The sequence below is a fragment of the Medicago sativa genome, chromosome 2, assembly GCF_051527215.1.
Source record: "Medicago sativa cultivar Bolivia chromosome 2, Bolivia_mono, whole genome shotgun sequence".
NCBI lineage: Eukaryota > Viridiplantae > Streptophyta > Magnoliopsida > Fabales > Fabaceae > Medicago > Medicago sativa.
Window position 1 is genome coordinate 59,061,750 of NC_140750.1, and position 13,808 is coordinate 59,075,557.

The 13,808-nt window shown below is 32.9% G+C and overlaps 1 protein-coding gene and 1 long non-coding RNA gene across 6 annotated transcripts; one reads left to right on the plus strand and one right to left on the minus strand.

The window, feature by feature from the left end:
* Window positions 1-5,025: 5,025 nt before the first annotated feature.
* Window positions 5,026-7,526, minus strand: LOC146949341 (F-box/FBD/LRR-repeat protein At3g14710-like). Its single transcript, XM_085745389.1, has 5 exons — window positions 7,326-7,526; window positions 6,305-6,897; window positions 6,142-6,232; window positions 5,588-5,722; window positions 5,026-5,500 (listed from the first exon to the last, which is right to left on the minus strand). Exons 1-5 carry the CDS (start codon window positions 7,524-7,526, stop codon window positions 5,198-5,200), a joined length of 1,323 nt encoding a protein of 440 aa, XP_085601515.1. The 3' UTR covers window positions 5,026-5,197.
* A 1,994-nt stretch (window positions 7,527-9,520) lies between these two features.
* Window positions 9,521-13,335, plus strand: LOC146949342 (uncharacterized). 5 transcript variants are annotated; one of them, XR_015027226.1, is made up of 6 exons: window positions 9,521-9,857; window positions 10,130-10,578; window positions 10,971-11,065; window positions 11,442-11,525; window positions 12,099-12,193; window positions 12,934-13,335. It is a non-coding gene; the product is annotated as an uncharacterized LOC146949342 (long non-coding RNA). The 5 variants fall into 5 exon arrangements; XR_015027225.1 differs by having other exon boundaries at window positions 10,130-10,532; window positions 10,872-11,065; window positions 11,442-11,594; XR_015027222.1 differs by having other exon boundaries at window positions 10,130-10,532; window positions 10,872-11,065.
* Window positions 13,336-13,808: the final 473 nt, after the last annotated feature.

Genomic DNA, 13,808 nt, shown 5'->3' on the forward strand with positions numbered 1-13,808 from the left:
TCGTTTAAAACAGGTGGACCAACATTGGATAATTGGTCAGAGAGGGATTTGATATGTTGGCAATAAGAGGATGTGTCTGGGAATTGTTCCATGGTTACACAGAAAAATTATTGTTCAAGATAGAGGGTCGAGTGTATAGGAGGATGCGTTTGGGAATTGTTCCATGGTTACCCGGGAAAATTCTTGTTCAAGGTAGAGAGCACGAGAGTTTTTGTTATCAAAGAAAATGTCAAAAAGATGGTCCCATGCTAGTTTTGCGTTAAAGTTACGTTCAAATATGATATGGAGAAGGTTAGTAGAGATGGTTTCATAGATCCATAGTAAAACAATAACATCAAAGCGTTTACATAGGGCTGGGTCGGTTTCTTTGAGAGATGGGGAGGAAGAAAGGTCATCAGTCATGGAAAGGGGAAGGATGTGGTCAAGGACCTCATAGGCTTGAGCATGAATTTTGAACAACTTAGACCGAGTATTGTACCGACTCTTTTCAATATCAAGGGTTATTTCGATGAAATTGGTGATATAGGTGACAGTAAGAGTGTGATGAATGAAAGGAGTGTTGGTTTTGACAACTGGTTCAGTTGTGGTTGTTTTTGGTATTTTTGTTGGAGAAGAGGGAGAAGACTCAGACATGATTGTGTTTTGGTGAGATGCTCGAAAGAAAACAAGAAGAAGGGAGTGAGGCCGGCGGCGGCGCGACTAGGGTTTAGAAGAGGGAGGAGAAATTAGGGTTGTTAAGGGAGAGAGACTGGTGATACCATAATAGAACTTGGTATCATAGCCTCTTCAAGAGCCATTGGGCAATCTGCTATCAAGTTTTCGCTATTAGGCCATCCACCATTTATATCCACGAACCAAGCCCAATAGTGCTGACCGTGAGGGGGTAGATTAAGAGTCCCACATCGGATAGGAGATGGTCTGACAATGTCTTTATAAGTGGGGGCAATGCTCACCTCACAAGCCGATTTTGTGGGGTTGTGTTAGGCCTAGCCACGGTTTTTAAGAGGGTTAGACTTTTTGGTTTGTCTCAAGAATATTGGAGACCTAACATAATATTTGCAATTATAAGTAGTGTTGGTTCTTCAATATGTGCTGATTTGATCACCATAAAACCTATTTTTGACATAACTTTTGGTCATTTTGTAAGAGTTGTTTTTGACATGGATTTTTCGGTTCCTTTGAAACATTAAGGTTTGGGTTTAAAGAAAAGGTTTTACTTTCTTTGTGGAAATGGATTATGAAAACTTACCACACTATTGAACTCTTTGCAAAAGTATTGGTCGTTATGTTTAGATTTGCAAGAAGAACAAAGCAAATGAAATGGAAAATCACGAAAAGGAGGAAGCAGTAAAGAGAAAATTACGGAAAAAAGCTCAGAATGTGTTTGTTTAGACCAAAGGTGGAAGGATACAAGCAGAGAATCCAATTGATTTGGTTGATCTAGACAAGACAGATTCTTTGAAGGATGCTTTGAAAGAAAAGGAGAATTCAAGTTGCAAGGATAAAAATCATACACAAGTAATAGCTGAGATAAAGGAAAGAACAAGTCTCATGTTGCTGCTGGAACTAGTAAATTTTTGCGCAAGTATTTAATTAAAGACAACTCAGAAAAAAGATGAAGATTCATGCTGCTACTTGTGAATAAACAATTGAAAGCACCCATGTTAGAGTCTAGAAAGATATGCAATTTATGAATGAAACATGGGAAATCTTGTTGAAAAGGAACAAGATGTTGTGAATAACTTTGAAAATTCCAATACTAGACAAGATGAAAAAATTGATAATAATGATAAATAACTAGTTGAATCATCTGTAGAACAATAGGGCATCATGGTTTCAAGTTAGTGAAACATTGAGGAATGAGGAAAGAATAAATCAAAGCTAGCAAAGCTATGTTACCATATCAAAGGTTGGAAAATCTAATCCTTTACAACGAACGGCATATTTTGGAATATAAGGGATATTGCCAATTTCCCAACAAACATATTCCTAACATTTCTTTCCAACAAGTGCTTAGAGAGGAAAACTGTTGCACGATCTTTTTTGACCAAGATCGGCCGTTCTTCAAGGTTAAATGTGATATTTTGGCACACTCATGTTTGGAGTTGGAGTCAGAGTTGAGACTTGATGCCCCAAATTGATCCCTAATTGTGGGTTTTTCTTTTTTCCTTTGTCATTCTACAACAAAAATTTGTGTAAAAGAATTTTATAGTACAACCATTTTTTTTACTATAATTATTACAAACAAGCATGTTCGTCTTTCAACTTTTATCGATAAAAACTATAGAAATTAACTTTTTTCCTATTATTTTAAAAAATGCAAGTTCTTTTTTTTGAATAAAAAAATGCAAGTTCTTTGATTGGTAAAGAATAATAAAGAGATAAAAATAAAATAAAGGAGGGCGTAAAATTCAAAGAAATAATATTAAGCAGACGACCTTGATCGGGCCCTGACACCTCTACTAAGGTGTATGAGTTTCAATGGTTTTGTCATTTCATCTATCTATAAAAAAAAGATTCTGAGTCAAACTCTAGATTAACAGTACCTTTAATTTCTCGTGACTACTAGAATGTGAACACCATAAAAAAAATATTTTTTATAAATATAAATAATGGTGAAATTGAAAAGGGAAAAGTCACACGACTTTTTTATCCTCTTTATATAGTATAAATTAAACCCATTTAATATATAATATCTTTGGTCAAATATATATTTTTTCCTAGTATATATTTCTCATCTCATCTATATCCTTTGGTTTATTTCTTAGGGTTGAAGCCGATTTGATTTTCCTCAGGTATGATGATCCTTTTCTACTTTTGTTATAATCCTTTTTTATTGTTTTTTTTTTTTGTATTTTATGTTTGTAGTTCTCAAAAATATTCCTCTTTGTTGTAGACTAATATACCTGATTCTTAAAACGTGTGATTGATTTATCCATAAGTATGTTGATAATGTTTTATTCATGCATTATATATTTATTTATTTTTAAAATAATATGGGTCAAATGTTTCAACTGATCAAGTAGATAAGTTTCTTCCATGATTTTGATGTGAATATTTAATTTTATCGATAAAAACTATAGAAATATATTTTTTTTAGCGTAAGTTTCGCGTATGTCTTACTCCTTAAATAACATCTAAATTCACATTTACCGAAACAAAATTGCCCTAGAACTTCAATAGTGGAATCAAAATAGAACAATCTATTGACAGTGCCACATAGACAGTCAACAACCACATAATGTTGACTAACAGAAGAATTTGACGGAGGGGGTAAATTGATTAAGGTTGTGCAATTTCAAGGGGTAATTGAAGTTTTATTAATGCCAATGGGATAATTGACGAAACTTACAATGGATTGTTTCTTAACGTGAAAAACAAAATTGATTTGGAAGGATTGGTTCCTTTGCCTACATATCCACAGGTGGAATCAAAATCAAGTAGTTCGATTCCAAAAATTCGATTTGTGAGTTGGGTTAATTTTAAGGTTTTTTGAAAAGGTTTTAGAAGGGATGAGAGACCTCAAAGGCATAGAAGAATAAAATGAAGTGAAGTTGATTGATTTTAATTACAAGAAAGCAAGTCTAAATATAGATTAAAAGTTTGATTAAGAAATAAAAGGAAAAATAGGCCTCTTAGGTTAAAATCCAAGGAATGTATTAAGAAAATGTTTTTGAAGTTTGACATATTTGATTTTTTGGAAAATGATTTTTCCAAGTTAAACATAATCTAAAAAACTAAGCGTAACGACGCGACGTAATAAAAAAGCGAGAAATTTACATAGGACGTTGGATCCCAAGAAAATTCTCAAGTTAATGAACGTAAAATTACTAGTGGTTTAATTTTAAGAAAGAGATTAGTCCACTAATTAGCCTAATTGTCCACTAATACATATCAGTTTAATTTATCACTTGCCTTGTTGCGGATTTTAGTAGCGCTTATAGATAGCATGGAATATTTGCTATTTTTTCCTCATACAATATCAAGTAGTCAGTGTTAATTTTTTAAACAAGGTAAATTTGTTGAACCATAAAAATAGTTTGGAAACAAGAGACTCAATCTCTTCTCGTGATCAAGAGACTCAATCCTAATAGTGTTTCTTAAGGTGAATCACTCTCAACCCTAGTGTTTGTTGCCAAGAGCCTAAAATATCGTCAATTATTTTTTTTAGGATAAGTTTTAATCTGAATTGGGCATAGCGTAGCCAAATGTCGGTGGTTGCATCCTGCATAATGTTACTTTCTCTTATCTCAGATAAGTCATCAACATCTTTTCACTTTCCTTTGCATAATGTTACTTACTTGATTGATAGGACTTTTGTTGTTGAGCAAATTTATTATGTTAACACGGTCTTGGAAGAGGAAATTGTAGTTGCATCCCTAGATTAGAATACTAATTCAAGTATTATCCCCATAGAACCGTCACGGAAACAGATTCTTCCTACGGTTCATAGGTGTTCCACTCTTCAAAAGGAAGTTGAGATTTCCCTGTTTCTCCTTGATGTCCTCCCTATCTCTTGGCTTTTTAATTTTTATTAGTTAAAGTACACGTGAATCGCACAAAACTATTTGAGGCTCACGTGAATCGCACATTCATGCATATCACGCAATAAAGAATGTGGTGTTTGAGACTCATTGAAAGATTGTTCTAGACGCTTTCAGTGTCTTTTGAGAAGATATGCAAATAATGTAACACATTCTTTTGCAAGAATGGGACCTAACTGGACTAAATCTTATTTTTGTTAAATGGACTTGAATCTCATCTCAAAAATTAGCTCAACACCTGAGCAAAATAGGACTAACAACATGTTACAAACACCATCAAAACCAACTTCAACAATTTTTACTACCAAATTCCGGATCTTATTCTTTAGTCAATATTCAGATAAATATGTATAATCACAAGTAAAATAACATCATTTTTCTTATAGAAATATATATTAATTGCCGAGTACATAGCACAAAAACATAGACAGAGACTTCGTACGTACTAATTTACTAACTTAACTTATGTTTTGGCCAAAAGATATAATCGTCATTGCAGACAATTACTTGCAGGTAGAAAATTACACCATAAGATCACATAATGTAAACAAAAGAAACGTAGTCTACAATATATAACATCATAGACAGTAAGCAAAAGAAACTTTGTAGACCTGAACAACTTGATATTTTAGACATGTACTTGGTTCTTCAATCTAACGATAATAATCATATGAGTACAAATAATTATCAAGTTCAAGTAAGGCAAAAGAGTCTCCTTTCATGAATGAGTACAGCTTCTCCTTTAATTCTTCAATCACAGTGGATTTCCTCCTCTCATCATAAAAGGAGAAACTCATCCTCTCAAGCACCATACCATTTTCCAGAAAAAAACTAGCCAAAAACAAAGCATTCTCTAATTCTTGGAATGTTCCGAATTTCACAACTTGGAGACTGGAGGCCAAACAATCAGGAACAACAGCAAAATTCAGAAGCTCTTGGTTGAATTTGGATATTCTCTAAAAAATAGATATAATCAAACAAAGTCTAAATAAGAGGAGATATAAAGGTAAAGTATAGTAACGAATATGTTAATTATTACTAACCTCGAAAACTAGAGTATTGAGAACAGGAGTCTTGTGAAGTAAGCCAAACCAAACTTCACCAGTAATATAGCCGAGATCCAAATGGCTCAACATTGCAAATTTAGGTAGAACAGCCACATTTTGTTTTGTCAAAACCTGAATGACATAGATTAAGGATACTTGTTTACATTGAACCATATGGTCTATTAACAAACTAATAAACATAATTAACTCTTTATTTGAGCTGTGTTAAACCGTTAACCATGTAATAAAATTCAGGAGTATATGTGAATAATATTGGCACTCCGCATATGGTGACAGTACATAATGTCAACAAATTGTGTCAAAATAAGAGTTTCTTGAACATAACTACATATGAGACTAAACACTCTACAAATATAGCTTCAGAAATCAAATCAATACAATTTATGTGTCATATTGACAGCAAGTTCTCAATTGATGCACATGGTTAACAATATGATCTTTATCTCATTATAAAGTATATATATTCCATGCTTGGCACCAACATGTTCAGTATAAGATTAAGTCGTTTAGTAAAATAATATGATTGTTACCTCCAATCCACGAAATTCAATACACTTCACTTGACTGAATTGTTTGAGAAGTAGAGAAGCACAAGTTTGAGTTTCTTGAACATTATTCGAACTATTATGCAAAATGATTTTAGCAGAAGCATTATGAGCTGCTGATGGATCTGACAGAATAATAGCTTGTGACATCCCATAACCACGATAAGTGAATTCTTTCATACATGAAGCAGAAAACTTGATTTTGCAGCTACGTAGATCACGAGTCACTGAATTAAGGTATTGTTCTATAAAAACACTCTCAAGTAGAGGTGCATTTAGTTCTAAAGTGGCATCATTTGTACTTAACCAACAACAGTTTTTCATCTCAAACTTTTTCAGTGTTTGGAAAAGAATACCTAGAGATTCGACCATGGTGAACATAATTCCACACAACTTGATAACATTTAGGCTTCCAAAACTACAACTATAATAAGAACTGCAGGGAGGAACTTTGATAGAACAACGATGCATCTCAAGCACCAATTCTTCTAACTTATAAGAGTAATTAAAAAGAATATGAGATGTATAAGCTGAGAAGAGTAGCTCTAAATATGTAGTGATAGAAAGCTTTTTTACATTTCGTTTCAAGATGCAAGAGATCCATGTATTTAGAAGGGATACATCATACTTGTTAGTGATAACAAGAGAAAAACTTTCAGCAGTGTTACTTTTAGTAAGATGAAGTGCTCTATTGACAAAGTTTATAAAGTGCCGTTTTCCACCTGATTTCTTCTTCTTATGTTTAAAGAACACACCATAGTCACATAATTCGTGTAATCAAGGGAGAATTGCGAATTGGTACGTGAGTACCGAATTCGGGTACTTCGGCGTATTGGTACGCACAAACCAGCGAACCAAGCGTACCAAAGCATGGTTACCGCTGATTGGTTGAAAAAAAGGTTTAGACTACAAAGTAAATATAAAATGAATCACCATGAGTTGAGGACTGAGTGAGAAGAACATGAACAAAGAGTGGAGAGTGAGAAACTTGGTAGAAGAAATTAGGTAAAAAAAATACTTTTTTTTATAGCTCACTATATTTATTTAGGTATTATTACTACTACGAACTGGAGCGCACCGAAGCTGTATACCCCTATACGTACCGAATTCTTCTCCTGTCGCGTACCGCGAACCCGTACCGCGTACCGGAACGAACCGCGAATTATGTGACTATGGAACACACTATCATCTAAGTTCACCTTGGTGATGAAAGTCCAACAATCTATCCATCGTTTAGATAACACACTTGTACGAGCAGCATCTTTTGTTGGGACACAAGACAGAATGTGAGTAATAAGTGAATCGGGTAGTTTGCTGATTAAATCCTCGTTTGCCTTATGCTTCTTATGAGTTGAACCAACAGACTCCATTTGTATAACAGTTTTCCTAGCTAGAACTATTTCTCTGCATTTTCAAACACTATCAAATATCAAGATCAATATTAATGCATAGCATAGCCTATTCTTAATGCATAAGTGAAGCACTATCAAGAGCTATATTTTTTCTGCACTATCAAACACTATCAAGGGCTATTGCTAACATGCATAAGTGAAGCATGTGCAGGATGCACAAGTGATTTCAACCATTGGATTTATCTATTATTACACTCTTAGTGAAACATCAACACATAATTTTCTCTCATTTCCACTCTCCTTCCTATCAGTCGGAGACAATGCGGTTCACCCACCAAAATCACATATTCACACCCTCTCTTCTCCAATGAATGAAAAATTGTAGTTACTTTTTTATTTGAGAAAAAAATAGTTAAAAGAAAATAGTATAATTTGTTGATGGTTAACCATATGAGTGTTTATATAAATAAGTTCAAAGATGAAAATTACTTGCGCACCATACTCGACATGCCTAAGTAATGCATGTTAGCAATGATCTCAAATCAAGTATCAAAACAATATGATCATGCATGCATATGCATTGCTTAAATCAAAATTTTCTTATAAACAATTTTGATGATAAAGAATAAATATCAATCCCACCCAAATGCCTCTAATTTAAACATGCAATCTTTAAAACATTTGTGGGGGATTGTTGGTTTCATTGGAAAGTAAGAAGTTCTCACCTTTGTGTAGAAACAAAAAGAAAGATGATGATGATGATGATCAAAGTTGTTTCTTTTCTTTCAGCTTTCTAATAATCTTCTCTGTTACTGCTTTTTCATTGCTTATTTTCTAGTTTACCTTGTTACTCTTGTTTGGGTTTATAAAGAGGCAGAGTAAGATAGCGTGGGAGATTGGCCTGAGTCTAGTACTACTACGTAGTTACTGCCTAGTGCCTACTAGATGCCCTCTCCTAAACCTTTCATATTTCTTATTAGTTGGGATTAAATAATTTTGAAAGGAAACCTAATTTCTGAAAGTAATTTAAATTCATTCCTTATTTTTTTGAGCAATTATTAGGCATTCTTAGCATGCCGAATTTTTTTATTTTTATTTTTTTACATTTTTTTATGTAGCTCAGAAATTAATTTAAAACGTTTATTTAAAATTGTTATAATAATTTATTAAGTAATACCTCTGTTCCTAATTATAGGGTCCTTTTGAAAAAATAATGGGAATTAAGATAGTGGATATTTGTATTAAATATGTTTATGATTACTATTGTTTTTACAATTTTATCCTTTAAGAAAAAGGGTTGGTTTATGTTTTCAACATGTTATGTATTGCTGATTGAAGAAAAAAATATATACTTCCTCCGGTCCTTATTATAAGAAACAATTAACTTTTTTGGTTCATTGCGTAAGTGATGTATCTAGTCTATATTTTCAATAAGATACATTAATTATTCTATGAACCTAAAAAGTCAATTTTTTCTTATAATAAGAACCGGAGGGAGTAATAAATAGGGGCATGTATTTAAAAAAATAATTAATGTAGTTGGAAATAGCAAAGGGGTATTATAAAAAGGGACAAAAAAAATTATCGGTCTTATAATTAGGGAGATAGTAATATTGAGTCCATCGGCTGTTGAGTTCACTTGAGTAACTTGTTGTGTCGGAAATTGTTTTAGGATATCAATGACACGCGAAATAATTGCAAAAGTCCTCTCAAATTCCAATTGCTTTAACAGATCCATTAATACGGATAGACATTTTAATCATGCTAATGCTTTCACACATCTTATCTTATCTTATATAAAGCTTAACCCCTATAGCTATTTCTAACCCTAATATTTTCCTCCCATTTTTCCCTCCACTTTTCTGAGCCATTGGATCTTGCACATTTAGGCGCCATTCAATTTTAGCCATTGATCATATTTCATATTTATCTCTTCTATTTTCCGAAACAACTATTTCATATTTATCTCTACTTCCGAAACAAATTGGCCCTCATCTCTTCTGTTTGTTGGTTTTCTCTCACGTCAAATATTAGCAAACAAAGTTATCGCCTCCATCTTCTCTCAAAAAAGAAAAACCGATCGCTCCATCTTTCCATCCCAATTTCTCTCTTCACTTCCTCTCTCTCTGCATGAAATCAACCACATCATTCACACCATCTCACCGCGATTCGAGTTCGGGTCTCCGATCCCTCACCACCGCCACGAACCACCGCCTAGGGCGAAGATGATATCAATTTCGTATCTCACTGCACTCACAACATATTTCAGTTACGGTTTGCTATTCGCTTTCGGTCAATTTCGTGATTTCTTCCGAAAAATCATACTGGTGCAGTTCGAATAATCGTCAGGTTCCTTCAATTCTCATATTCTTTGTTGGTCAAGTTTTATTGTTTATGCATTTAGATTGAACTGAATATACGTGTTCTTCATGTAGCTTCAATTCAGATATATTTTTTTTAATTTTTTATTTTCGAATTTGATTGTTTATGTATTTAGATTGAACTGAATAAACGTCCTTTTTTTTTTTGCTTTAGTTTTATATGATTTTGTTGAAGTTTTGAATTTTTTGAAGAAACTATTCTAGGGTTGTAAGGATTCATAGATCTTTGTGATTGTGCAGGATGGTATGTAATTTTGTGTTTGATAATATATGGAGGAATGGATAGAGATATCTGAGAAAGGAAGTTACAGCGTGGCCATTAGAGACTGTTAAATAGGGTCTTCTTTCATAAATTCACTTCTTCTACTATTTGGTTCATCAAATTCCAGATATTGATTTCTTCTTTATCCGTTTCCATATCTATTTGTTTTAATCTACCATTTGTATGTGTTGTTGTATATTCCCTGCATTGGCTGCCATGGCTGCTCTGTTGATGTTACAATGCTAAATAATATGTTTCGGTTCTGATGGTAAAAGGTCCATAGGGATGATGTTTTTGTGCTGGTGTAATGTGTGAGTGGAGGGTGAACAAACTACTTCACTTTTAATCTGCCACTTATTTGTGTCAGATTTTTGTTTGCAGGTCCTTTAAACATAACTTTGTTTGTTCAGTGTTTGTTTCCATACAAGTTGTTTCCAGCTTTAGTTCTTCTTTTACATGTTTGATTGAATGCGCCATTGAATTTTACATTTACAATTCATTTCTTTTTGGGTTACAAATGTGTGTTTTAGATTTAGGCTTTGAAATTGTGTCCACTTCTGCTACATTATTCAAAGAATTCTTTTCTTTTATGGACCTTGATTTTATTTTCTTTATCTACGTAACATTTTTTTTTTAGATATACACTGCTCTGAATTATCTTTTTAAAGAATAGGTTTGTAAGATTGATCCAGATAACTGATACTTTTTTATTGGATGCAGATCAATCCAAATATGTATTGTGTTTTGTTGGTGCTCTGACATCCACGGAGAGAAGTAGCTTCATAGGATTGATCTAATAGCTGATACTTCTTTTAGCAGAAAGTGTCATGGAGGCTGGCTGTTGAGAATTTGCATTTGAGTTTATTATCCGTGTGCTCCATCGCTAGAAGAGGCAGCGGAAAAAGAGTTGACATGTGAGTACCTATAATCGTACTATTATAATTGCTTTGATTTTTTTGAAGAAATTTTGCTTACTACCATGATATAACAAATTTTTCTATATGGAACAAGTGAGTTGCTAAATAACAAGAACCATGAAATTTTTCCAACTTTTAAATTTCATCGATTGATTTCAATGTAAATTGAATATGATTTCTCCATATTTTCCTTCTCAACATGTTTCTATAAATTGATTCTACTGTGACCATAAATGAACGAGTAGTGAATTTAGAAAACAAGCAACCACAAAGCTAAACAGTATAGTTTGTTTTTTCCATAGGCCATATGAGCAACTAGATAAAGCTTAGCAATCTAACACAATTGGGGCTGACTTTGCTTTTGCCGTCACAGGGCTTGAATCTCTGAACAGTGCAATTGAGGGAGCTCAGGCAACACAAGAGCTAATAGGATGGCGGTGACAGATGATATTTTTAGGTGCACCACTACACTTGCATGCATTTTTGCGGCTTCAATGACACATTAATCTTCTAAAAATTGCAATTTGTTAGTTGTTTGATTATTTTAAAAATTGCACTTTTGTTTAGTAGTGACAACACCAACTATTGAATTTAATGGTCCAATGAATTTGCCAATTGATTTGGTTAGGGAGAGACGTATAGTTTTTAGAACTGCTTCGAAGACACTGATGCAACTCCTTTATTAATATTTTTTATTATTAGAGTAAACAAGTAACTGACAACATCTGTTCTGTTTTCTTTTCTATTTCATGAATCATTATATAATTGAAATTATTTGTATTTTTTATTTGAGCCTATTTTGGAAGAATAACACATTAATAGAAGAAGACAGCACTCTAATGGTTCATTTGTCTTGATAAAAGGTTTTTGATTTTATAATTTGATATAATTTTTGTTACTTCAATTTTTCAATGAGTTTTCATTTTCAATTTTTCAATGAGTTTTTGTAAACTTGAAAAGTTTCAAGTTTTTGTCATTATTTGGTTTGCTATTATTGTGTATTTGATGAAGGATATTCATCTTCGTATAGGACATGGATTCATTCAATGAAAGATGTGTCCAGCCCTTGGAACTTTGATGAACTTCAGAGACCTTCATACTACCCTCGGCAGTACTAAGTGGCTGGTAATTCATCTTAACTAGAATTCATAAAGTCGATACATGTATGAATATTTCTAAAAAGTCCTTGATTTGGTCAAATTTTGCTCATTTTGGTTGTCATGTGTTTTTGTTGATTTCGTTGGCTTTGAGCTGAACAGTTTTTGCTCCCGTTTTAATCAACACTACTGTTTTTGTTTATTGCTATGTTTCCATTGTTATCAAGAAACTTGACTACTTTGAATTCTGAAGGAAACTTGGTTGCTTTATCATCATCCCCTTCTTCTACGAGTGACTTTTTTTTTTGTTTATGTTGTTATATAATTAGTCTTTCATAATTTAAACTTTATTTTGCAGCTGAAATTGCAATGTCTTTGTACATGTAACAAGTTGATAAATTGTCGAGAATAAAGGCGAGAAAGTCAATGGTTTTTTGGTCACTTGAGTTTTGTTATTGGGTGTATTTGAGCTTATTTGTTATCTACCCTTGAACCAACAACTAAATAGAACTGTTTGAAAGTCCTTCATAATGTTGATGGTTTAGCAGATACAAGTGTTTGTATTTTGAGCCCGAATTAGTTTTTGTTTGGAGTTGTCCTTTGCTATAGAGGCTCAGGTTTTTCAGGTAGATTACTCATCAATAACAGTTTATTATTTGAGTCTTTCATGAATGGTGCAACTGTTTTCCGACAGTTTTGTATCGATCTCAATTTTTATTTCCTGGCTGTAATTTATGTTGTTGAGATTCTTTTTTGTTATTTTTATAGCAGGCTGGAATGAAGTGTTGCATTTTTCTGCATCTTTTTACAAGTTGCAGTCTCTCTTAATTGGAGAGCAGATTGGATACTTACAGTTTTATGGGGGTGCAATTTGTATTGTTTGGTATAGCCTTGGTTATCGAGTTGTGGCAGGAAATATGTGTGATGTTTTAAATTTATCCAAATGAATATATTGTTAGTTGAGAGGTATATTTGGCGAGGCTTTGTTGATGTAAGCTAATCGAGTTTTATCAAAAGTACAGGACCTGCAAGCTTACTGTGATATTTTTATTCATTTTTCAATTGCTTTGTGTGTCAACATAAGCCTTATAGGCTTAGGTATGATGTAAATAATGAAGTAAATTCTAATACATTCCATAGAAGAATGAAGATATTGGATTTATTAGTAAATAGCTCAAAGTAGGCATGTGAAACTTATTAGATGGTTATATATGTATTAGAATGATTATTGCGTAGCAACCTGCAAAGTTTCTTTTTGATTTTGTGAATATCACCATGTTCTTGAAGATACCAATTGGAGTGAGGCTAAAGATTAATTAGGAAAATCCTCATGAGATCCTAATAGATAGAGAAACCCGAATAGAGAGGATCTTTATAAATTTTGAGGGACAACTAGAGGTGCAACTTAGTTTATGTGGCTGTATTATTTTAAGTAGCAACTTATTTTTATCTCAACAAGTTTCCTATATTTCGTTATGTAATTAAGATATTGTTAGAAATAATTACTCCAAAAATATATCTTTTCATACTGAAGCATTGGTTATGATTTATGCGTAGCATTATTAATTTTTTTTAGGGGTGCGTAGCATGCATTATTAATGTTGAGCAAATTAAGTTATAGTTGTACTTTATGTTTTTTAATA